At 48.3% G+C, this 25,939-nt stretch overlaps 1 protein-coding gene across 3 annotated transcripts in view; it reads left to right on the forward strand.

The window, feature by feature from the left end:
- Positions 1-2,558: 2,558 nt before the first annotated feature.
- LOC114690705 (myocardial zonula adherens protein) overlaps positions 2,559-25,939 on the forward strand; it is a 91,479-nt gene continuing 68,098 nt past the window's right edge. For 2 of the 3 annotated variants that reach the window (XR_003734117.2, XM_037207355.1), the window contains exons 1-2: positions 2,559-2,743; positions 15,109-15,195. Coding sequence is in view for 2 of the 3 variants with exons in the window: in XM_037207355.1 (XP_037063250.1) it covers positions 2,669-2,743; positions 15,109-15,195 (162 nt within the window). In the remaining variant the exon portion in view is untranslated. The remainder of the gene's footprint in view (positions 2,744-15,108; positions 15,196-25,939) is intronic. The other variant, XM_028865590.2, reaches the window with a different exon arrangement.

The raw sequence follows: 25,939 nt of genomic DNA on the forward strand, positions 1-25,939 counted from the left end.
GCCCTACATACTTGCATACAGGCCAATATGATGGAAGCATGTTCTCATTTGAGATTCTTTCTTCTTTTCCTTTTCCTTCTCCTTCCCCTCCTCTTCCTCCTCCTCCTCCTCCTTCCTCTTTTTTGACAGCGTTTCTCTGTGTAGCTAGCTTTGTGTGTGCCTTTCCTGGAACTCATTCTGTAGACCAGGCTGGCCTTGAACTCACAGAGATCCACCTGGCTCTGCCTCCCGAGTGCTGGGATTAAAGGCGTGTGCCACCACTGCCCAGCTGAGGTTCCTTCTTACCAGATAACTCTAGCTATGTCAAGTTGACAAAACAAACAAAAAACAAAACAAAACAAAAAAAAAAACCCAACCTAACCAGCACAATGTACAAAATGGAGACATGCAAATTCCCTTTCTCTCCATACCGAGCCTATTTTGGATGGCCACTTGGGTGCTTGCCATGATATAAGTAAACATTACTGATGCCAGGTTGTTTTGACTGTGTCTGCAAAAACAGCCCATTTCCTATCTCCTTGGGGCAAACTAGCAAAACTACATTAACCATTAGCTTCTTCCCATTGAGGTAACCATGCAGAGTCAGACTAGCTCCTAGGGGTTTTCAGTAACTTCCTTTTAAAGATTTGTTTATTTCCTTTTATGTGAATGAATGTTTGTCTGTGCCCCACGTGTGCACCTGGTGCCCCTGGAGGCCAAAAGAGGGTGTCGGATCACCTGGAACTGGAGTGGCAGACTATTGTGAGCCACCACGTGGGTGCTGGGAATCAAGTCCTGGTCCTCTGCAAGTGCTCTTAACCGCTGAGCCGACTCTCCAGCCCCAACAGCCACACTTCGACCACTGCTTACTGAAGGGTAGACTTAGAGTTCAGTCTTACAAATGTCACTACTGGGAATGGAGGGCTGTGTGAAGGAGGGTGGAAGGAAACCTATGATTTGCGTTTTGAAAGAGGTAGGCACATGGGAGGCTGAAGGCAGCCGAGCGAGAAGCAATAGGTACAGCTATTGACCAGTTGACTCGGATGGCCTTAGTTCTCTCCTTTGCAAGATGAGGGTGTTAACAGGGTCCACCTGGCAGGGTTGAGGTGCGGTCTGAGGAGAAAGGGAACCCTGTGCCCAGAGAGCCCAGACACACAGGCTGATGGATGGCTCAGCACCACAGAGCTTACAGCCCAGCAGAGGACACAGCACCCACGTTGGGTGGCTCACAACCGAGGTAACATCAGCTTCAAGGGATCGGATGCCTCTGGCCTCTGAGGATACCTGCGCTCACCTAGACAAACACATGATTAAAAATAAAAAGTAAACCTTAAATAAAAGAACACACGCATAGTGGTGGTGAGGTTGGTAGAGAGCACTGGGAAGGGCTGGCATAGAATAGGTCCCGTGACTTTGGAAAGTCACTTTCATTCAGACTTACAGAAAACGTGGCTGTTGTTTCCTCGGCTATAAAGGAGCAAGTTTCACAGGATCGTGAGGGATTCTGGTCAGCAACATTCTTTGATCATCTTCCCTGCTGGTGCTATTCTGGGAGTGCACACGGACACACGGACACGGACACACACACACAGAGAGAGAGAGAGAGAGAGAGAGAGAGAGAGAGAGAGAGAGAGAGAGAGAGGCTGGGCTTTGCAAGGTGAGTGGAGATACAGTGTCTTCCCTTTCCCAAAACCACTTTGGCCTGTAGGTTCTTAACGACTAGGTCTCAGCTCTCTTTAGATCCTCTCCACTTTTAGCTCCTTGCACCAGGGCAAGGTTCCTAAAAAAGGTGACAGGCCTGCCCTTACCTTGTTCTCATCTCTGCTAGGGGGCAGCAGAGTGCTCCACTAAGGCCCTAGGGGCTGACCAGAGTAGGTCACCTCTTAGCTTGGCCACCCAGCAGTCCGTGGGGTTCCTGCTGCCTTACTCAACCCTTGATGACTCAATGTCCTCATCTGCAAAATGGGGTGCAGGATAATAATGACACCTACCCCAAAGCGTGGTCGTGGAGATTGGTTGACGAAATGGGTGCTCAGCCCTCCCAGGTGGACACACAGTAATCACTGAATGAATGTGATGGGCAGCCTGTGTCTGGCTTCCTCCGACTTGCATTTCTGGTCTTCAGCTTAGTCACTTCCTCTGGGAGCCTCCTCCTGGCTCCTGAGGACCTGAGGACGGTTGCACACTCCCAGCACACATACCTGTCTTCTACCATAGCAACGACAGCTGTCGCCTCTCAGGGTCCCCATCAGGGTGCAAATTCTGTGAAGACAGGGGTCGGTCATTTACTAGGAGGCACAAATAATAGGCACTCAGTAGTTACTAAATAAATGACACACAGCAAGGGTCCCAGTGGTCCTCCGGGTTTGGCAAAAAGCACTGGGGTCGTGAGGCCGAATGGACAGGCCTCAGAGAGCTGAACCTGCAGGTGTGTGCAAGAAGACTGGACAGGGAGATTCAGAGAAATGACGCTCAACTTTGGGGAGAGAATGAAGCCGGACGGGTCTAGCCAGCACTCTTTGGCCCCGCCCCTTCCCAGGCTCCTCCCAGACCCCGCCCCCCGGGCTCCAGCCCTGCGGAAGCTACAACCTCAAGTGTCTGAGCCTCCCCCGCGCAGGGCGCGCCCCGCACGCTTATCCTGCCCCGGAGCAGCGCAGGGACCCAGCCCTCGTTCCACAGCCGCTGCGAGATGCTGCGCTCCACGTCCACTGTCACCCTGCTCTCAGGTGGCAGCGCTAAGTCGCCTGGGACGCCCAGTAGGCGGGTGAGTAGCGAGCTGGAGAAGGAGCTGCCGGGGGTCCCCTGCACAGATCCCTGTCGACCCTTCTGTAAGAGATGTGGTGGGGAGGATACTTAGGGGTCAGCTGCAGGCCGCCAACACCTCATCCTGGCTTAAGTTTCCCGGTCTGTCCGGAACTGCACAGAGACCCCTCTCTCTGGACACCCTGTGGCTGGAAGAAGAGGGCTTAGGGGACTTTCTGCAATACCCAGAAGTTTCCCCTCCTTGTCTCCACTGTCAAGCCACGCGTAAGCGTGACACCCGTTTAAAAGGGGGAGCAAGAGGTTTCTGAGTGTCTCTACCCTGAGACGCACAAGTAGTGAACGTATTAAAACGCCAGCTTTCCTCCATCTCTTGATGAGGAGCATGGTCGGTGTGCCCATCCACCGGTGATAGAGTGCCTCTGGTTCAGGGACGGGCTTTGTCAAGGTGGCTGCCTGTTTGCTGACCACCCCCCGCTGTGCAGGACCCTAGTTTATGCAGGCTGGCACTTTCTTCTCTGTGGCACCGGGGCCAGTCCTAAAGCCCCGGGCGTCATCTCCAGGGAGGTTTCCCTGTGGAAATCTGTTCAGCCACAGTCTCTGCCTCATCTGTTCTCACCTCCTCAGGTGCTCCGTGAAAGAATGGCCAGACTGGTCAGGTTCACATGCCGTGCCCCTTCTAAGATCGGGGCCTCAGAGACACTGCTAGAGCGTGGCCTGTGGCTTTTTCGTTTTGGTGTCGTGATATCGAATACTCTCCTCTAGTCATGTTTCCCCAGGTTCATTCCAACAGGTTATGTCCAGACCCAAAGCCCCTTCTGTAGTCAGGCCAGTTTGCGTGACTTGTAGACGAGCTTGTTGGCGGTTACCTTATACACGAAAGGCATGTGTTGCTTTTGGGTGTGGGCCAAGTGATGGTGTGTGTGTGTGTGTGTGTGTGTGTGTATGTGTGTATTTGTGTTTGTGTGTGCATGGTGGACACCAAAGGCTGACAGAACTCAGGTTGCTTGATCATTAACTTCATATAGTAAGTGTCACATTTGGCTAGTGGGTTTCCAAGCATAGTCCTACCTTACTACCAAAAGGGTATTTGACTTTTTTCCATGGAAAACTTTGTTAATTGGAACAAAATTTTGGTTGACAAAGAATGAAATCATTGAAAAGACAGCCCTGAGCTGTGTCCAGCACCCCTCCCCGACAGGGAGAGTTCTGAGGTAGGCAGTGGGATCCTGTGGGTGGACACAGATGTGACCAGTGCATTCAGTAGCATCTTTGAGGATTTCCCCCTTGAATGGTGCTTTGGTGTCTGGACACACTATTGGGTAAGACTCCATCAAAACTTTGGGCTGAAGAGCTCAGGCCTCTGACTGGAACATCCTATCACTTTCTGTGGACAGAATATTTCTAAAGGCTCCAGGTGCTCTGTGTGTGTGTGTGTGTGTGTGTGTGTGTGTGTGTGTGTGTGTGTGTGTGTGTGTGTGTTGGCAGGGCCATGTGTTGGGAAGCCATGGTGTGTTGATTGACTGACTGACTCACTGTATATATTTATAGATCTATTTCTGTGCGCTACAGGGCTGGGCACTCAGCTCCACTCTGCTCCTTGAGGCAAGCGTTGTCACAAATGATGTACAGTGATGGCTTTTGTAGTGAGCAGAGTGGTTCCAGGGTTCAGTGACACTAAGAGGAAGGCTCTTCCTGAGGTGTGTGAGGCAGGCCTCTCCCTGCAGGTGAGCTGCTAGGTAGTCGGCCAGCAGAAACAGGAGTTTGGAGGCCAGTGGACATGACTGGTTGGGAAAACAGAACTATCGTGCCTCTCAGTGGATGCTTGACCTAGCCTCTATGACAATGTGTGTTGAACCTGCTTTGAAACAAAACACCTTTAAAAAAAAAAAAACTTACAGCAACACAAGAAAATCAAATTATACACTAAATAAGTAACCACGAGAAATGTTTCTGAAATTGAAAAGTTTTCAAGAAATCCTGTACCCTTTCATCTCTTGCCTGCTCTTGGACAAGAGGTACTCTCAAACGGGAATACTTTGGGGCATGTTCAACCTGTCACTCGTGGGCTGCCTGTGGCCAAGGGTAGCTATGACTGTAGTCCAACACAGAGTCACGAATGTTCTTAAAACACCAGGAGATGCTGTTGTTTGCTTTGTAACTCAGCTGCATGGTTCTTGAGGGTGAACTTTGTAAAGGAGAACGCCGAGTCTCAAAGTCAAAAGGTCTGCTAGCTATTAAAATAGACCAGCTTTATCCACAGGGCTTATCAAGGTAGTGGCTGTGGGGAAAACCAGACCGCGCTGTCGCAGACTTCCAGCCAACCAGAGGTGGTGGCAGCGGCGGCGGAGGCGGGTGATGCTGTGCAGGAGTTGCCCTGAGTCAGGCTGTCCCAGGTCACCCTTTGTTCAGTGACTGCCACCTGCAAATGTACTTACTTCCCTCTTATCTGAAATCATCTCCAGGGGGAGGAGGGAGCCTGGTGGGGAGGGTGATTTCTGTTAGCGGATAAACAAAACTCGGAGAGGCGTTCATACATACTAGCCAGTGGGAATTAAAAAAAAAAAAAAAAAAAAGAATCTGCCTTCAAACCAGTTGTGCACTAAAAATAGTTTTATCTATGGCAACAGCGGGAAGATAAAGTGTTTGGAGGATAGGTGCAGCTAGAATGATGACCTTGGGGGGTGTGGGGGTGGGATTTCAGAAAATAACTACACGAATGACTGCATGGTTTTGAAAGGAATTTTGTAATTGAAGGTTAGCCTCACAGCCTAGGCCTTTGAAATGAAGTCAGTTGTGTGGCCGGGTTGTGTGCCTGGAGTGGAAGGCACGTGCCGTCTCCTGCAGCCGGGTCCTTGGAGCTGGGCTCCACTGGGGCTGGAGCAGAAAGAGCTGTGAAGCCTGCCACAGGTCTCTCCCACACTGTGTTCTGTTGAGAAAAGGAGACTTGGCTGCTTGTAGCTGGTATTGTGACCCCTTGGTGGAGTAAAAAAGCCCAACTCAAACAAATCCAAACAAGGCCACGGGGTACGATTGTTTCCTAACCGGCCCTTCCCTTGGCAAATGCCTTCTCTCTTAAAACCCAGCGCAGGCCTGCCCATCATCACTCCCTGGCTGGCGCTCTGCTCACCAGTCTCATTCCAGCCTTGTTGGTTCAAAAATAAGGAATTCCCCTCGACCGGCATGGGAAAGGGGCTGGCGGGTGTTTGCCCAGCTTCCTCTTCTCAATGGAGGAAACAGCCTGTATAGCTCTGGTATCCTGTACCCCGTGGAATCCAAGGAGCATGTGCACACAACTCTACCATCCCGTGGGATGTGAGGAAGGGACATGGGATTTTGGGGGCATTCAGCCCCTGATGGAAGGAAGCTGATTGCAGTATCCACTGGCATGGGTGGGGATTTTTATTGCATTCAGAAATCTGCCTGGCTCCTGGATCCCACTGCTTGGGATCCTCCTGAGCCAATTCCTGACAGGCCAGGCTGTAGAGTCTTAGACCTGTGGCATCACCAAGACTTAAAGCCAAAGACTTCTGCCATAACACCTGACAGTTAGAGGCTCAGAAAAACACCAACCCCCCCCTTCTTTTGTTTCTCTCTATCTTGCTTTGTTTTGTGTAGGGTGGGCCAGACGTGGGGCTCTGAAGGACACTTGGTTTATGGAGAGTTCCACGTTTATTCTGCAGTATATGGAAAGAAGGTCTAGCCTTGTTCCTGGGCCGCTGCAGAGGCCTACATGTGGTCCCTGTTGATGTTTTCCTGTGCTGTGCATTCACATCCCAGCAAGGGACCTGGAGCTTTGTGTCCCCACCGAGCTTCTTGGTGGCTGGCACACCCTTCCAAATCAGTGAGCCTCGGGTGCCTGATGGAGTTCAAGAGCTGACTCGATAGGGTTGAACCTGAGGTCTAACCTGAAGCCCGTCAGCCGTTATCTGCTTTGAGGTTTAAAACGGCCCCAGTACTTTTCCAGCGTGTAGGAGAATAATGCACTGGTGTTTGCCTCTTTCTGATGAGCCGTGTCTCCTAAATGTCAATCATATGGCTGACTCATAGCCATTCTTTATGGAAGCGAATGATCTTTTCTAACATGCAAAATCCAGCCACCTGGTTCTTCTGCATCAGGAGCCTCTGCAAGGCCAAACTCCTAGTGTGACGTCCAGGCCCCTGAGCTGACTCTGGTCTTCCTTGTCCTTTATACTCTTCCCCAGGTACTCAGGCTCCCACCTACCACTCCAGAGCTTCCAATTCTGTTTTTCTCTCTTTGCTTCATGCTTCTCCCATAGTGAGACTCCCAGTCTCCCCCAACCCTCATTCCCTCAGCCTCTGCAGCCCACGGTTGTGTGGGGCTGAGTGACCACTTGCTAATATGGTGCTCCCCACACAAACACAGGTCCTGAGTTCAAGGCCCAGAACCCTTGTAAATAAAATGAAATAAAATAAAAAGCCAGGCATGGTGGCAGTGTGGGCTCATCATCTCAGCAATGGGGAGGCAGACACAAGCAGATCCCTGGGGATTGCCGGCCTGCCTGATGAGTGCCAGGCTACTGAGAGACGTGTTTCAGTAGAAACCAAGGTGGGTATAATGACAGGCAGGGTCCCGAAGAAACCGCACTTGACACACATTTGGGAAAGGAGAACTTAGGAAGCGAAGTCCTGGGATCCAGCCAGCCCAATGCTTCCGTCCTACCTGGGAAGGAAGGTGAGGAGTGGCGAGAAATGCTGGCCCAGGTGAGAAGTTAGACAGTCTGGCAAGGTCTCCAAGTACCCTCCTTGCCTCTTCCTCTGCCATGGTTGGAATTTCACTTATTGGGTTAATTCAGCGACACTCAACCTTGGTTCTACGTAGAGTCATTAGGTGGCTTATAACAGTTATGTCTGGGTCCCCCTCAAAGCCAACTGTAGGGACACACAGGCTGAAAGGACAAAGCCCCCGTGTTGACTGGGGAACAGCCCCTGTGATTGTGAGTACAGCTGAGAATGAGAGTTTTTCTAGGCTTTGCTTCCCCTTATGGAGTTCTTGGAAAGGCAGATATTCTGGGGCAGCCAGTAAGATCCCTTGGGCCTTGTGGATGGCCATCGGGGTTATGGGTGGGGCAGGACCAAGGGGTCAAAACACTGCTAGATGTACTGGAATTTTTGTGTGCATTTGTGGGCTTATACTTTCTTCTCAGATCTTAGCACTTAGGGCGCATTCTGTGGCTAACGCAGAAGTGATCCAGAGAGAGTTGAGAGAGCAAGGGCAGCTCCCTGCCTCCCTCTTGGTGACTTTTGGGTGGCAGCAGGTCGGACATGGGAAAGGGCCCTTTCTCATGGTGAGAGGGGAGCTGGATGCTGCTCCTTGAGCAGATCTGGCTTGCTCTGTTTTGTACGTCTGTGAGCTATAAGAGTGGATTTCACTGTGGCCTACAAAGTCTGAATGGTTCTTATCTAGCCCTTTATATAGAAAGTTGACCCCACCTTGATATAGATAATGAAGCTACAAGTTCAGGGTCACAGCAGACCTTATCTAGATGATGCGTGTTCCGTTCCCACATAGGCTGGCATGCAGGTTCCAGAGGTTGGATACGTGTGTTGAGCAGGGAGTGGAGGTCGGTCCTCCAGCCACACCCACATAGGAATGGACTAGACCTGAGGGAAACATAAATGCATTTGGCTCATTTCCTTAGTGAAATCCGGTTTGCAGGCTGATTAGCAAATTCTTATCACCTCCCTGGGTGATCGCCTCCCCTTGAGATAGGACCCCCGTGCCTTTGTGAGCCCCAGTATCAGAAGCTAAGAGCAAAAAGGTGGTTGAAACCCCAGTGTGTCTCTAGATGAGAAGTTCTACCTCCACAAAAGGGGTCACACAGGGCCCCAGAGGATGCCCTGAGCTCCCCAGGTACCCTGAGCTACAAACAAAGACTGGATTGTACCTTTTTTGGGAAGGAGACCTGAATGCTAGCTGCTTCTCTCTGCCTTCCCTCCCAGGAGGATGGCTCTGAAGACCAGGAGAGTCTCTAGGGAGTTTCAGGTGTGGCCTCCTTTGTTTCAGTTCACCCCTCAAACTATCCAACCAAACCACACTGATACCCTGCTAAGCTCTGGAAAGCTCTAAAAGCCATCCTGGTAAAACACTTGCATGATCTCAACCTGTGTCTTTGTTCCGTCCATTCTGTAGTGCAGGGAGACACTTCATTATTCAGTTGGATTGTTGAGATGAACTCATGTCAATGTGAGTCTCTGGTCCTTAGCTCTGTTTGTGTTCATCTCACCTGCTAACCAAAATGCTCAGGTTAGCTTGTCACTGTCTGGACATGTCAACATTGAGCAGTGCCTGGGCTATCTTGGAACATTTTGCCTGGGAGATGTCTGTTGTTTGGTGATGATGGATTTCCCAGACTTGACTGACCTGAAAAGTCCACTCTGTCCTTCCATACCCAGCTCATGTGGCATTTCTAGGTGCCACCTTTCCCACAAAGTCCCTGTTACAGCTAAGATTAAGGTTCTTCTTTATTTATCCCTAGAATAAGAACACTTCCAGAATCCTAACATGTGCCAGAGACTGCTCAACACTCTTACCATGTGTCAGCTAATTTAGCCTTCACCCTTCACAGAGAACGCTGTGTTCTTAGCTCTATTTTATGACTGAGGTAACTGAAGCTCTGAGGATGAAGCTGCTTTCAAAAAGTTTCTTAGCTAGTGTCAAAACCAGTATTACAACCCAAGAAATGTAGCTTCCTGTGCTTTAACTACTCTGCATCTCACTACCATGCATTGGCTATGCTAATGAGAATATTAATAGCATACGAGCTCCTGGGGGTAGGGACAGCAGCTTCTTTGACATCATGGTCCCTTTCAAGCCCTTAAAAATTTGTTTACAAGTCATGGGAGCTCAGTGATAAAGAGTGGAGCATGCTGTGTGCAGCTCCTGACTTTGATCCGCTGCTTTAGAACGTTGCTTCCTGGGGTGGATGGAGAGACAGCAATGGTGTGTGCAAGCTGTAGTTTTCCACAGTGTTCAGAACTCAAAGGCAGAGCCGGCTGCTGAGGAAACCCTGGCTATGAATTGTCCTAACTACCTCTTGAGCACTGATGAGCCTGGGAAAGCCCTGGGAATTGTAAGAGTTTCAGGAAGCCATAATGATTAGCGTTATAAAATGCTGAGATAAGCCACATGGGTTGATGTTCCTCAGGGGAGATTCCTCACAGGGAAGATGGGGAGAGGGAGGTGGACTATGCCCAGTCACTCTAGTGGGCAGGGGTCAGGGGTCAGGCTCCTTATCAGAGCTTTTATCAGGAATTCAGAATACCTCATAGGCCCCTAGCATATTTCATTTGCTGTCCCTGAAGCTATCCAGTTTAGGAAGAATTAGCAGCCCCTCCATACATATTCTCTTTTAATTTGTATCATTGTTATTACTATATTTGTGTGTGTGCACGCTCACGTGTGTGTGTGTGTGTGTGTGTGTGTGTGTGTGTGTGTCTGTGTGTGTGTGTGTGTGTGATGTGCACTCTTGTACATAAATGAGGAGGTCAGAAGAGAGTGCACATCTGGTGTCCTCTGTAACCCTCCACCTATTCCTTTGAGGCAGACTCTCTCCCCAAACCTGGGGCTCATACTTGTTCAGATATGCTGCAAGCAATCCTCCTGTCTCCATCCCCCTCAGAACTGGATTACTAGTGTGGAGGGGATGCTTAGCTTGTTACATGGCCGCTCGGAGCTGAACTTCGGTCTTCATGATTGGGGGAAAAATGCTTTTAATCATTGAACTCCAGCCCCGTGTTATTATTTTAGTTTGAAAACTACTTGAAACCATTGCAAGCAACACAGAACCCACCCCTTTGGGGCGGTGAGGGGGAGATAAGCAGCATTAACAGTTGTGGTTCCTTAAAGGTGTATTACCCCCCTTTGAATCTACATTCATTGTAAGAGTGTATTTAAAAGCAGAAATGGGATTAGTCTTTTTTACTGGGATCATCTGTCTGTTCGGGAGCTGTGTGATCCTGCTCCAAGCTGGGGTTGAGTTGCTTATGCCCTGTTAACAGTGGGTCATGAGTGGGTCAGCATCTCTTAACAGTAGCTGCGGTCTTTAATGTTCCCATCCAGCCTCTGTTGATGGGAACAATGTTTCAGATAGGCCCCGAGGGTGTAGCCCCGGCACCTGCTGCAACTGCCTAAGCACTTTGAAGCCAAATCTTTTCTCTTGCAGCCTCAGTTCATTTTTACGTATTGTGTTTACTGTTGGCTTTGTGTACTTCAGGGTGAGCATGGCTCACAGCCCAGGCTGATGGACGCGGTATAGCTGCCCACTCTGGGAAGTGTGTGGAGGAATGTCAGAGTTCTGGGAGGGCCAGCGGACTATGGGTAGTGGAGGAATGTCAGAGTTCTGGGAGGGCCAGCGGACTATGGGTACAACCGTGGTGAAGGCCCATCTCACTTTTGGATGAATGAATGCAGAAGGTCTTTTTCCTAAAAAGTATGGCCATTAGGGAATGCCCTTCTAGGACCCATCAGCCAGTGAAAAGACATTGTTTACCATCTCATGTCCCCAATCCCAGTGCTCAAATAGTTTCCATGGAAATGAGGGTCAGGAAGCCGAGCGGACCTGTTTTGTTTTGGAGTGTGTAGGTTGAGGGCACAGCGATAGTATCTAGATAATAATAAAAATACTTTAACAGGGCCGGGGAGGTGGTGACTCAGCCAGTGCAGCCCTTGGTAAGCAAGTGTGAGGACCTGAGTCTGAATCCTTAGAACCTACTTAAAAATTGTAACCTCAGCACTCCTACACAGAGATGGGAGGTGGAGGCAGGAGAATCCCTGGAAGCTCACGGGCCTGCCAGCCTGGTGTGTGCAGCAGCCAACAGCCAAGATGCTCTGCCTCAAACATGGCAGCAAGGGCTGACACCGAGGCTGTTCTCTGACAGCCTCATGCTGGGGCATGTGTGTGTGTGCATACTTTTAAACATAAATGTGTGTATATATGTGGATACACACACACACATACACACAAAATCTTATTATTTATAGAAATATGCCTTCCACTTAATTTCATCTTACTCTTGAAATTCAGAGAACAGATTTCCCATAGCCACTTAGCTAGTGGATGTTGGAGCCTGTGTGCATGTATGCATTTGTGCATGTGAGTGCATATACATGTGTGTGCACCCCCATGTGTGTATGGGATGTGGCGCAGTAGAAACGTACCTCCTTTCTTCTGCCAACAGATAGACCCTGGGTCAGATGCAGCCTGACAGAAATGATTGCTGGGAATCACAGATTTGCATGGTCTGCCTGGTGTGGCTTACACTTTAATGTTTGTGAATGCCAGTCTGGTCTTAGCCAGGTGGAGTGGCCTGCAGGCAGAAGGCTGTTTTTCTCCACAGGCAACGCCCAGATTTCTTTCCATTGGTGCTGTTGCCCATCCAGAAAGAGCTACCCGGTAGAATGGCTTGCTCTCCTCTTGGCCAACATGTCTGGCTGTGAGCATTGAAAACTGGTTGTAAAGTTGGCTGGGACAAAGATAGCCCTGGGTGTCAGGCCAGCTCCATCCTGAGGTCACTGGAAGAAGAAGCTTTCGCAGAAGAAAGTAAGGATAGAAACGTACCTTGAAACCGCATCGTATGTTTTATAGGAGAAGATCGTAGTAAACAAAACCCAGGGCTTTGTACATGTTAGGCAATGATTTTCTGGTTTTGTTTTTTTAAGATAGGGGTGTAATCCTGGCTGGCCTGCAATTTGCTATGTAGACCAAGCTGGTCTTGAACTCACAAATATCCCCCTGTCCCTACCCTCTGGGTGCTGGGATTGAAGGTACATGCCACCATGCCCAGCCTTGCAGTTTTTTGAGAGAGGCTCACAAAGTTGTTCCAGCTGGCTTTGAACTCATTTTGTCTCTGAGCAATCCTTCAGGTCACTGTACGCTTGCCTCTACCTCCCAGGTAGCTGAGGCTGTGGACCAGCACGGCCAGACCTGAATTAGATGAGCATTTTAATGGTTCTGAGGTGTTCTCCTTGTACCTCTGTCTCTGAAATTCCCACTTTTATAACTTTACCAATGTTGGATAAGGATTACCCCTGTGATCTCATTTTTCCTTGATTGACTCTGTAAAGACACCGTGTAGCTCAGTTGACAGAGCTTGCTTATAGCATACACAAGGCCCTGGGTTCCATTCCCAGCACATCAACCAGGCATGGTGGTGCATGATCCATAAGACCTGCACTTGGTAGGTGAAGGTAGGAAGATCTGAAAGTTCAAGGTTACCCTTAGCTACATAGCAAGTTCCAGACTAATCTAGGATACCTGAGACCCTGTCTCAGCCAAAACAAAGCAAAATTCCCTATACCAGTGGTTCTCAACGTGTGGTTAACGACCCTTCTGGCAAACCTCTATCTTCAAAAATATTTACATGAGATTCATAACAGTAGCCAAATTACAGTTATGAAGTAGTAATGAAAGTAACTTTATGGTTGGGGGGGTCACCACAATATGAGGAACTGTATCAAAGGGTCACAGCATTAGGAAGGCTGAGAACCACTTACATAAGGCCATATTCTGAGGTCCTGTGGGTTAGGACATACACTGAATTATGGTGGGGCACAACTTAATGTAGAGCACGGGACGAGCAGTCCTCCCGTGAGTCAGGCCCATATGGTGTTTCAGGGGTGTGGTGGCAGAGAATGTGAAGGCGAAGAGCCCAGGCTCTGCAGACTGACCAGGCTCAAGTCTTAGCTCTGCTGTGTCCTAGTGTGGGACCTCCACGCCCCCTTACTGGAGACGACTTCCTAACCACTCAGTAGGCCTGGTAAGAGGACCTTTTCCACAGGATTATGTTCAGTCTTAAATGACTTTGGGGTCACTTGGCAAGTCCTGTGGGTGCGTAGCCTCTGATGTTGTCACTGCCTTGTCACTGGTTCACTGGTCTATTTTTAGTTCCAGGGGTCAGGAAAATGACTGCTCAGGATCCCCGGCTGTCACCAGACTCTTGGCAAATCACACAAGCTGTAGTTCTCCTCAGTGGCTGCTTTAATGCTTCTTTTGTGTTTAATTTGAAGAGGAATAGTGGAATTTAGACTTTCTCTCTCATTGGCTTGGCTTGACTCTGCAGTACTTGAACCCAGAGCCTCCTGTGTGTTATACCAGAGTTCTACCATGGAGCCATACCCCCAGAGCTGGCCTTTTGAAAACCACTTAGGAACCTTTATTTATGTATGTATGTATGTGTGTATATATGTGTATATATATGTGTATATATGTATAGATTATATTTTGTTTGTTTTTGAGGCACGGTCTGACTATGTAGCTCCCGCTGTCCTGGAACTCACTCTGTAGACCAGGCTGGCCTTGAACTCACAGAGATTCACCTGCCTCTGCCTCCCAAGTGCTGGGATTAAAGGTGTGCGCCACTACTGGCCTTTATTGCAAAATTTCAGTGAACTTTATTGACAGCCTTTTTAACCTGACAGGAATTCCTCAGAGGTCAGTGACAGGTGTTCAGGACCCACAAAAAGGTGAACGGAGAGCGCTGAGTCCACAGAGTTGGCCTTTGCCCTGCCACCTGCTTGCACACCCATGCTCACACAACATATAAAATAAAAACCTTGTGATTAGCATTTCCATGTCTGTTGTAGAAAAGTTAAACACATAGGCTAGAAAAACAGAGAATAACCTCCTACCCCATCACCGGAAATCTTAGACTTTAGACAAGAAGTAACTGCCCCATGTAATTGGCGTCTCTCTCTCTAGTAGAATTTTGGCCTTTATCTGTGAAATGAGACCATTTTAGGCATATTGTTATGAAACCCGAGCCATTTAAAAATGTTTGAAATTAGCCGGGCAGTGGTGGTGCACGCCTTTAATCCCAGCACTCGGGAGGCAGAGCCAGGCGGATCTCTGTGAGTTCGAGGCCAGCCTGGGCTACCAAGTGAGTCCCAGGAAAGGCGCAAAGCTACACAGAGAAACCCTGTCTCGAAAAACCAAAGAAAAAAATAAATAAAATAAAAATGTTTGAAATTAGCTGGGCAGTGGTGGCTCATGTCTTTAATCCCAGCACTTGGGAGGCAGAGGCAGGTGGATCTCTGTGAGTTGGAGACCAGCCTGATCTACAGAGTGAGATCCAGGAAAGGCGCAAAGCTACAGAGAAACCCTGTCTTGAAAAAAAAAAAAAAACTCTGCAGGTATTTAATAGCTCCTTGTTTGAGCAGTAGGCTACTGGTGGATGCTGTTGGTGGGCACCTATGCCAGGCCATGCTGGTCTCACTCTCAGCCTCCTTCTGGTGCCATCAGTATGGTGTGGTGAGCCCATTAACCGTGGAATAGTCAGAGAGAAGGCCCAGGGTCCCTGACTCCTGCCCCCAACGCCCATACTAATTGGACTGTCTTCCACTTCTCTTAGGCAAATGTCTGCAGACTACGGCTGACCGTGCCTCCCGAGAGTCCAGTGCCCCAGCAAACAGAAAAGAAGATTGAGAGGAAAGACCAGGTGAGCCTTCTCGGAGGCCAGGGCCCGTGGCTGGTCTTCTATGTTAAACGTCTTCTCCATCCCTCACTAAGGCTGTTCTCCAAGTTATGCATTGATCACTGCTGAAGAAAAGGCCCCCAGCCTTCCACACGCTCTCCCAGCTGCCTCTGCAGCCTTGGGCCCAGCCCTCGTTTCCCGGGGGGAACACTGGGGCTCTGTGTAGCCTCGCAGCTGTGGGGACACTGGACTTAGTGACAGGTGCTGTGGCAGGGAAGTTCCTGGAATGCCCCTGCGGTGGAGTCAAAGGGCCTTTTGTGAGCACTGGAGCGACAGGTTGTATGCAGGCCTGGCTCTAGCCAGCAGGAAGAGCCCAGCAGGCAGCTGAGTGTGCTCTTGGCTGGAGACAAGAGGAAATCTGCGAACATTTCTGTGTCATTTCTGAAGTGAGTGCTGGCACCGTACAGATCAGATGGCCGTGCGCTTCCCTTTGCGTTAGAGGGGCTCGCAGCTTTTCAGGTGGGACAGGTATCTAAAGAAACCGTGGTGATGCCATGTCCCATGTGTTCCTATCTGGGAACATAGAGATGACGCTAAGGGACCCTGGCAGGGGGCAGAGGTGCAGGCTTAACAAATACATGGGAGGGCTGGCTTACCTCTCCACCTGTGTTCCAGGTGACGCCATTGCTCATTCCTAAGCCATGACTGGCACGTGGTAAATTTCATCCACTAGGACTCGAGTGGTGAACATAGCTGTAAACAAGGCAATGGCTGTCACTCATGGAGCTTATATCCTCGTGGGCTGAGAATGAAAGCAAACAATATAATGATGTGCTTTCTAGCGAGACAGTGTAAGAGAAAGGGATAGGCAGCCCAGACACTGGGCAGTCCTCCTTATGGCGGGTATTTTATATGAACATAAAATGAAATAATAGGTTATAAATTTCATAGGCAGAATCATGAGGTCGTGACTTCTTGAAATGCAAGCTTCACTTTTGAGTTAACCAGTAATGCCAGGAACCATAAACAAGGAAGCTCCCTGTAGACGGGTAAGAGGCTGATAGTGTCCCAGAATTTATTGTGTATATGTGTTTCTCCTGTCTTATGGTGCTCTTCTCCCAACTTTGTGTGTGTGTGTATGTGTGTTCATGTATGTCTACATGTGCCTGTGGTGGCCAGTGACAGACATTGGGTGCCTTCCTCACTTGCTTTCCACCTTATTTCTTCTCTCTCTCTCTCTCAAAATTTTCAAATTTTATTTTACGTGTATGGGTGTTTTGTCTGCATGTATGTATGCGCAACACATGCGTGCCTGATGCCCTCAGAAGTCAGAAGAGGATGTTGGATCCCTTGGAACTGAAGTTATGGATGGTTGTGAGCTACCATGTGGGTATTGGGAACTGCATCCGGGTCCTCTGCAAGAATAAGAAGTATTCTTAAACCACTGGGCCATTTCTCTAGACTGCTTTTTCCTTTTTCAGATAGGATCTCTCTATGTAGTCCCAGCTGACTGGGAACTCCCTGTAGAATAGCCTGCCCTCAAATTCACAGAGTTTGCCTGCCTCTGGCTCCTGAGTATTGGGGTTACAGGCGTGCATTACTGTGCCTGGCCTCATTTCTTGAGATGGGGTCTTTGTCTGAACCCAAACCTTACCAGTTTGCCATGGATTTGCCATGGCTCCAGGGATTTGCCTCTGTCCACCCACTCACCCCTGCTTTGTTCTGTAATGTGGGTGCTGATCCGAACTGAGGTCCTCATGGTTGCAAGGCGAGCCCTTCGCCAGGGGAGCCATCATCCCAGCTCCCTCTTCTTCACTGGTTACCCGTGACGAGCGAGGCCAATGGCAAATGACGGGCGGGCGGAGGAAGGAGGAAGGAAGGCAGGTGGAGTTATGGCCAGGGAGCCATGAGAGATGTAAACTCTGACCTGCTGCAGGGGAGAGGAAGTGTCTCACTCACAGCAGCTGCAAGAGTCCTGGTTCCAGGAGGCGGGGAGGACAGGGTAGACCTGGAAATTCAGGCAGCACCAGTGAGGTCCTAGCCAAGGCCCTAGGGGATGGTTTTATTTTATTTTCTTAAATAAAGAGTTGTTTATTTTTATTTTATGTGTATGTGTGTTTTGCCTGTATGAATGTCTGTGGACCACATGCATTATCTAGTGTCCAGGGAAGCCAGAAGAGGGCACCAGATCCCTGGAACTGGAGTTACAGATGGTTGTGAGCCGCCATGTGGGTGTTGGGAATCTAACCAGGTCATCTGGAAGAGCAGAAGTTGCTCTTAACCACTGAGCCATCTCTCCATCCCTGATATCTCTTTCTGGTTAAATTGGACATAGCTTGAACACCAAAAATATTAAGATCAGTACAAGTTAAATAGCCCCATTCTTTTTCCTGTTTTTTTTTTTTTGTTGTTGTTGTTGTTGTTTTTTTGTTTGTGTAACAGCTCTGACTGTCCTGGAACTCACTCTGTAGACCAGGCTGGCTTCAAACTCACAGAGATCTGCCTGCCTCTGTCTCCTGTGTGTTAGGATTAAAGGTGTATGCCAGCTAAACAGTTCTACTCCTATGAGCCAGCTTAATGAGTTGGATTTTGGAACATTTTGGATTTTGAATTTTGGTGGATAGACATGCCTGACTGGTACAGTCTGTACAAAAATCCCCAACCAAGTATAAACAACTCCAACATCTGAAGCTCTGGTCCTAAGCATTTTGAGATAAAGGACACTCAACCTACAAAGGATTATGATATATTGAATAATAGTAAAAATCTACAACACTAGTGATAGCTGAGAGGCATAGAGGGAAGGGGAAGGGCAGCTTGTTATAGAACACTAACTAGTCTAGACAACCTGCTTTGGAATTTCCAGGCAGGCCCAATGGTTAAGAAACTAGTTAGTTAAACATTGTCACTGAATGCTGATATTCACATGGTCTGAAAGTATAGCCTGTAAAGGAACCGTGAACCTTAGAGTAACATTTCATCCCGGTGACCCAACCCAGCATTGACAGCAGATGACAACCCTCTCTGTTAGGGGACTTCCCAAGGGATGTGATTAAGATGTACACACAGGACCTGTGTAATCTTCAAGATGAATTGTATAACTGAATTAATGATAAGGGAACAGAAAGGTCCAAAATGCAGGACATTCTACAGAACGGTTGGCCAGAATCCCTCACCATGAATTTGATGGTCTTAAAAACAGGATTAACTTCTGTTGTTGGTAAGTTAAACAAGAAACTAAATGTGAAATGTTAGGAATGGACTTGGTTAGGTCTTGGGTCTGATACAAAATCGTTGTATCAGACATGTTGATATACTCATTAAATTTGGACTATGAGCCCTGTATTAACTTTTGGATGGATTTCATTTTTATGCATGTGATTGAAGAGTTCTTTCCGCTTCCCCGAAGCTATGAACATTCAACAGAGGAAATGCTTGGTAGTGTATTCATTATGTTCCTTTCATTACTGTGGCAAACTGTGAGAAAAACAACTTGAGGAAGGAAGCATTTACTTCAGGCTAATGGTTTAAGGGTGCAGCCCATGAAGGTGCAGAAGCCGCTGTGGAGGGGCCCGAGGCATATGGGTACAGTGCCTCTGCCGTCAGGAAGCAGAGAGAGGAAAGCAGTGCTCAGCTTGCTTCCCCCTTTTAATTTACCCCATGGGACAGTGCCATGCACAGTCAGGAGGGGAATTCCTACCTCAGTTTACCCAATCTAGAAACTCCCTCACAGATGTACCTAGTACTTGATGTCCTAGGTGATTCTGGACCCTGTCAGGTTGACAGTTGGTGTTAGCCATCACACTCGTAACAAGGAGAACGGGGTAGCGAGGCTGCAGCTACTGAACCCTTGTGATTACCAGGACTGAGTGGGGTCCTCTTGTTGGGGGGCATCCCCTTCCCCCCTTTTTGTCCTCACTCTCTCTGTCCCCTTTAGAGCCGATGGCATCTGGGAAAGGTTGAGGAGGAAGCCCAGTCCAGAGTGGGTGATGGGACCAGGGCCGTGGTGGCTGTGTCCATGTGCGTGGTAAAGTAATAAGGAACAAGATGTTCCTGAGAGCTGCAAAAGAAGGTGCCCGGAGCAGTTGTCCTCACAGAAGAACCCACATTCCCCAGGAAAGAGTCTGAGCGCTTAGCTGTGGATTCAAGTTGTGAGCCTGCCCACCTTTTGTCTCGAAGAGTGCTTTCCAAATTAGTTAAGGCAGTGACTTTTTTTTCCTATTCTTTTACTATAACTAAACATCAGGCATTACTTCTGTTTATGGAGAGAAAAAGTGTCAAAAGTTAAAATGAAAATTACAAGTAGCTTTATGCAAATGGTAAAGACATTGACAGGGTCATTTTATCTGAGATCGTGTGCATATTGCTCTAACTTGCACTACAAGTCAAAGGAATATTTTTATGACAGATACTCATTCAGTGGGAAACCATCTATTTGGGGAGAGAAAGTCCATAACAGAATATATCCATTCTGTATTTCACCATGATAATTCCAACTCCATCGTGATTACAATTAGATGAAAATGACCTTTATACTCAGAACGGTCAGCAGACAGCTCTCTTTTACAAGAGGCACGTGGGGGTAGGGAGTGGAGGGGGTTGGTGAGATGGCTCAGCTGGAAAAGACATCTGCCACGAAGCCTGACAACCTGAGTTTGATCCCTAGGGCATACATGATAGAAAGAGAGATCCGATTCCCCCAAGGTGTCCTTTTTCTCCCACATGTACAGCATGGAATGTACACAACCCTCCTACATACATATACAATAAATAAATAAATATTTAAAAATTTAAAGAAAAATGACAAGAAGAAGCCAGATCCTGCACCATTGAGAAACCACAGAATAGCCCCAGACTTTAAGAGAAAGGGCCCTTGCCAGAATATTTTATCAATAAAGGTAGAAGACATACACAGGAATGATCCTACTTCCGAATCAAGTCACATAAAAATGATGTAAGTTGTTGGGCTAGGAAAGAGCACGCTACTCCTTCAAAGGTGGAATTTCCAACTGCCTTAGTCATCAGAATAACATAAGTCTAGTCCCCAAACTAAGTTCTGTCATCCACCCTGAGTCTCAGTATAGGCTTTTGGATTTGCCTTTTTTCTGGGAGATACTTCCTCACGGCCAAGTGGCTACTCTTCTGTGACGTCACTGAAAAGGTTAGAAGAGTCCTGGCCTTCAGAGATCCTACTGTGAGGAGCAATTCCTGGCTCACTTGACAAATGGGACATACAGGAGAAAGTTAAGAAGAAATGGTTTAAAAACCTCAACACTAACCTTTCCGAGAATATCATTTCTGACCTTCTTAATGTCTTCTTCAGATCAACACACACACACACACACACACACACACACACACACTCCCACTCTGAACCTTCCTATATTTATAGCAAAGCAGGACCTGTCCTTACACTCTCAAATAGCTCACTGCAGGTGCTTAGGAACAGCCAGGCTCCAAGAAGTTGGGAGCTCGGGAGCCATGCACCTTAATGCCCCTGGCACTGGGACACCAGGTGTGAGCTCCAAAGTGTCCACCTGTAACAGCCTGGTGACTCACTGCAGGAGAACTGGGGTAGAGGGGAGGGTGAGGCTGGCTGTTGCCTCAGGACTGAAGCTCTTGGGTGGTGGCAGCACTCAGATGTCCTAGTGATCACTGGGGAGACAGTGACGTTGATACCATGTCCTGGCTGGATTCCTGGGCTTGACTCACTGGGAGCAGGGTTCACATACCAACAAGGGTTCCCTGGAGGAGCCACTTCTTCTGATGTGGTTGCAATGTGTCTGCCCCTCCCTGGGAGCCGCAAAATTGCAAGGTACCCAACATTCTTCATGATCTTCCCAGGCTAAATGACTTTGGTTCCTTTGAAGGGCAATCCATGGTTTCCTAAGCCAGGGATTGAGGTTGGTTAGGACATGGAAGTCTGAAGATGTCAAGTGGCCTGACTGACTTCTAATGAAGTGAAACTTCCCAGAGGACTTTCAGGGTGTTAGAGCTGCAGCTCGCTGAGGGCAGGCAGGCCTTAGTCACTGACATTGTCATAGCAGATCCGCCAGTGGGCATCTGGCTAAGCATAAACCCACTGCCTGCTGGCTGTTCTTCTGTCTGTTCTCTGTTCATCACAGAGAGGAATTCCTCACAGCTCCGAAGTATTGAAGAGGTCACATTTTGTCCTGTTGCACAGAGATGTGTTGGGAGGATGCTCAAGGCAAGGTCAATAGTCAGCACTTTTCCTGGAGTCGTGGGATTGTGGGGTGTATTGTGGAGGCTTCCTAACTCTAAAGCAGATGCTCGCCTGCCTGCTAGTCTTTCTCTTGAGAATTTTTTTGTTTGTTTGTTTTCTTTTCTTTTCTTTTTCTGTCTGAGACTATGTTCTGCTGGCCACCAGTTCTGGAAAACACACGCTATTTTCTTCTGTCAGCAGGCATGGTGATGTCCAGCTATGAAGAGCAGAGGAGCCAAGCAGGGCTGGAGAGATGGCTCGGTTTTGTAAAGCTCTTGCATCACGTACGTGAGGACCCAAGTTTAAAGCTTAACACTTAATTAAAAGTGCTGTGCGTGGTGACATGCACTTGTCGTCACGGCACTAGGGTGACAGAGACAGGTGGGTCCCTGGAGCTTGCTGGCCAGCCAGTCAAGCCTAATTGGTGAGCCCCGGGTCAAGGAGAAAACTTCTCAAAGGTAGTAGACGTTCTTGAGGGTGACACATGAGGCCATTCCCTGGCTTCTGCACACATATGCATGTGCCCCCCCCCATATATGCACATGAACATTTAAAAAAATTAAACTAGCATGGGAAAGGTTCCCGCCACCATGTCCGGCCTCTAAGGTGGAGTGACTGAATACCACCTTTGCCTTTTGAGGTCAAACCCAATGGCCTCGGCACCTCTCCCTCCAGCTGTCTTACAGCCGTTCCCACCCGCGAAGCACTGTCTTGTCTCTCTTCTTCCTCTGAGGCTATTCCTTCTGCATCCTTGCTGATGTCATTCCACTCTCCTCCATAAATCAGAGCATCACTCTGCCATCACCTGGTCCGCATTCCCCTCTTCGAAGACCTGCTGACCCCACCTTTCCTCTCTACAAAGACCGACCTGCCCCTACCTCCCCTCTCTGCAAAGACCCAACCCTAGAGAACTCCCCCTTTCCTGGCTTGGAGATGGCCTCACTGGTGAGCTGTGCTTCCTGCATCCTATCCTGATGAAGGCCGCGCTGACTTGTGATTCTTTTTCTACCCACCAGAACAATGATAGTTTGATTGGTGTGCACTACTACTATTTCCATATTTTAAAAAGTTTTGGGGCAGCATTTCGAACTTTGAATGGGGCATGGGCACACACATTTAGAAGACACTCTGGCGGTGGCCCTCTGCACCTGATAGTCCCCTGCCCTGATCCCTGGTGAGAATGGGGGTTCCTTTCTGAGGCTCATTCACCGAGTGTATTTCCCCCAGAGCCAGTCTGGCTCATGCGCTTCCAGGAAACCTGGCAGGGTCAGTCTTAGGCATGGATCTGGGGATATTACAGGGAATAGACATTGATAGGATGGTTAGTGGGGGAGGGGAGGAGATGGGAAGGTCCCTGTCCTTCCCTGGGATCTAATTATCCCTATCTTAAGCAGATTCCCCCGTCCCTCTTCCCTCATTTCCTCCAGAGCAGTGTCCCTTCTCTTTTAGACTCTGAGATCAGTTTTTCTAGAACCTTCTTCCTCAAATAGCTACCAAGGTATTCAGTCCCAGCCTTACTGTAAAGAATAAATGAGCCAGGGCTGGAGAAATGGCTCAGTGGTTAAGAGCACAAACTTTTCTTGCAGAGGATCCTAGTTCATTTCCTAACACCCGAGACAGACAGCTTACTACTGCCTCCAATTCCAGCCCAGGGGTGTCCAACGCCTCTGGCCTTCCCTGCACATTCATGTCCATACCCACCCACAGACGTGTGCATAATTAGAAATAATAAAATATTCTAAAAAGAGTGAATGAGTTGATGTGGTGTCCTCCTCTGCCTCTGGCCTGTGAGGTGGACTAGAGAGGCCTGGCATGGCCTATGAGGACAGGGCGTGGAAGATGGTGATTCTGTCTCTCCTGAGCCCATGTGTTGGGGCTGTGATTCTGCTCCTCCATAGCATCACTGGTTGGGCTCTGCCAGCTAGCTCTCATGGGCTCCGCTCACCTAAACCCAGCCCAATAACCCCTCCTCATCTCTCATGTACCTGCATATATTCCCTCCTTAGATCCCTGCGAAGGTCCTCTCTCATGTTTCAGTGTCTTCTCAACTGCCTCTGTTTAGACTCAGACATCCTGTCTCTCCAGGCTCGACAAATGGCTTGCTTTTCCATTGAGACCCTCCCTGTCTGTCCTGTGCATCCATGATCGCCTCTCCTTCAAGCTCCAGGTTCCAGACGGCCCTTATTGCTTTACCTGTAGCATTCTTAGCAAAGACATGTCCATAGGAGTGGACATACATTTCTGCAAACATGTGAATGTGAAATAACACTGAGTTAGCACAGAAACACACAGCACAAAGGCATTGACTCGATTCTGTGTCTGCAGAGCCTTGCTCTCAGCACACAGTAGGTGTTTAGTGACTGTGATGATCAGTTTCATGTTAGTTTCAGAAGTTGCCATAACAACACTGTAGACTGCATGGGCTGAACAATAGAGTTTTATTAGTGCATAGTTCTGAGGACTAGAAGCCTGGGATGGAGGCACCGAAGCAGAATCCTTGAACTCATCAAGAGTCTGGTGGCTCTTGTCAGTCCTTGTCTTGTGGCTGTATAATTGCAGTCTCCATAGTGTGTGCACGTTTGTCCAAATTCCCCCCTTTTGTCAGGACGCTGGTGGTCGTGGAGTAGAGTCCACTCTCAACAACCCTGTTTTAAGGTGACCCTAAGTAAGGTCGAATTTTAAGTGACTAGCAGTTAAGACTCCAGCATACTTTTTATGGGAGAGTGACACAGTTCGGCCCCTAGCAAGTTCTTTAAATTGTTTGAGCAACTCAGATGAATTAGCTCTTTGTTTTCTTTTTACTTTTTGTTTGTTTGCGTGTTTGCTTGTCTCTTGTAGCTGAGGCTGGCCTTGAACTCCTGATATTCTTGCCTCTGCCTCCCAAGGACTGGGATTAGAGGTGTGTGCCACTGTCCCTGGCTTTTTGTTTATATATTAAACACAATAATGTAGAAGAAGGAATGATGATTTCTTATCACAGATTTCATGTAGAATTGGTAAATGTGGAATGTCTGTAAAGATGGTTAAACTTTAGGAATAAAACTGATAGTAGATCATTTTGAAATTAGATACTGCCATCTGACATTTTCAAAGAACTCTGTAACTCTCTGAAGATCTGTATCCATATTCTTGCCCAAATCTGTATGTTCTGTAATCCTGTGAGTAAACACACACACACACACACACACACACACACACACACACACACACACATACACACACACATGCGGAGAGAAAAAGAGAGGGAAAGAAAGAAGAGGGGGAGGGAAGGAGAGAGAGAGAGAGAGAGAGAGAGAGAGAGAGAGAGAGAGAGAAGAGGGAGAGGGAGAGGAGATCAATACTATCTATGACAGATGCGTCCCATTGAACCAGAATGTGACTGCATCGTCTTGGATCTGGTTGGGGCTGCTTCTGTAATCTTCATCATGAGTGAAATCTTCATTATGTGCATTTTAATAGACTAACTAGAAGAGACGCTACTATCAGAAGCTACTAACACAATAGGAAGGACATTATGTGTCCTTCAGTGACCTTTGATTACTCTTTAATTTGAGAAGCTAAGTGAGGGAGATTGGCTGTGTGCATACGTATGGGTGCAGAGTCCAGGATTCCTGGAGCCAGCAGTGTGTCAGAGGAGGAAACCCCCACCGGCAGGTTTTATAGCCCCTTTCCTTTAAAAGCGAGCTGAACAAGCCTGCTGGTTCTTGTCCTTGGAGAGCCTGTTTAGACAACATCCTGGCTGTTGCCAGGTGAGCGGGTGTGCTGCCCTGATTCATGGCTGCAGCTGGGGCTGGGCTGCCTCTGTGACAGTGTGCAGGAGCTGTCTCTGCCTCTCAATGAAGAGGCCTGAGGTTCTGATCCTGGGACCTTCATCAGCCTCTGCAATGCTCCTGTCTCAAGCTCTCTCAAGGCGATCCAGGTTCCTCTTCTGGAACACAAGAGGGTTCGCCCCTCTCCAACATTTCTTCAGCTGCGGGACTCTATATTAACACTGTTACATTCATACAAAACAATGTCAGGGGCTGGAGCGATGGCTCAGCGGTTAAGAGCACTGGCTATTCTTACAGAGGTCCTGAGTTCGATTCCCAGCATCCACATGGTGGCTCACAGCCATCTGTAATGAGATCTGGTGCCCTCTTCTGTTGTGTAGACATGACACTGTGTACATAATAAATAAATAAATCTTAAAAAAAAAAAAAAAAAAAACAATGTCAGAGCGGTGTCTCAAAGGAGGTGAACAGTACTCCTGAGGTTGACACCTGAGGTCCACCTCTGGCCTCTACATGCTCACCTACCAACATATGAACACACATATGTGCACACACGCAATCCTCCCCATGTTTATTGACTGTCTAGTTATGCTGGGGATTGAGAATAATAGATACACTCCCTGCCTTAGTGGGGATTGCCGTGTTGGCAGATCACATATTTAAGAGGTGAGAAACCCTAGGCCCTCATCACTAGCCTGACTAATCCAATGGCCAGTGAATCCCTTGGGGCATCTTATAGAGTTTTAGGCTGGGTTACTTTCTGTGGCTTCTCATC

Source organism: Peromyscus leucopus, chromosome 7, assembly GCF_004664715.2.
Source record: "Peromyscus leucopus breed LL Stock chromosome 7, UCI_PerLeu_2.1, whole genome shotgun sequence".
Lineage (NCBI taxonomy): Eukaryota > Metazoa > Chordata > Mammalia > Rodentia > Cricetidae > Peromyscus > Peromyscus leucopus.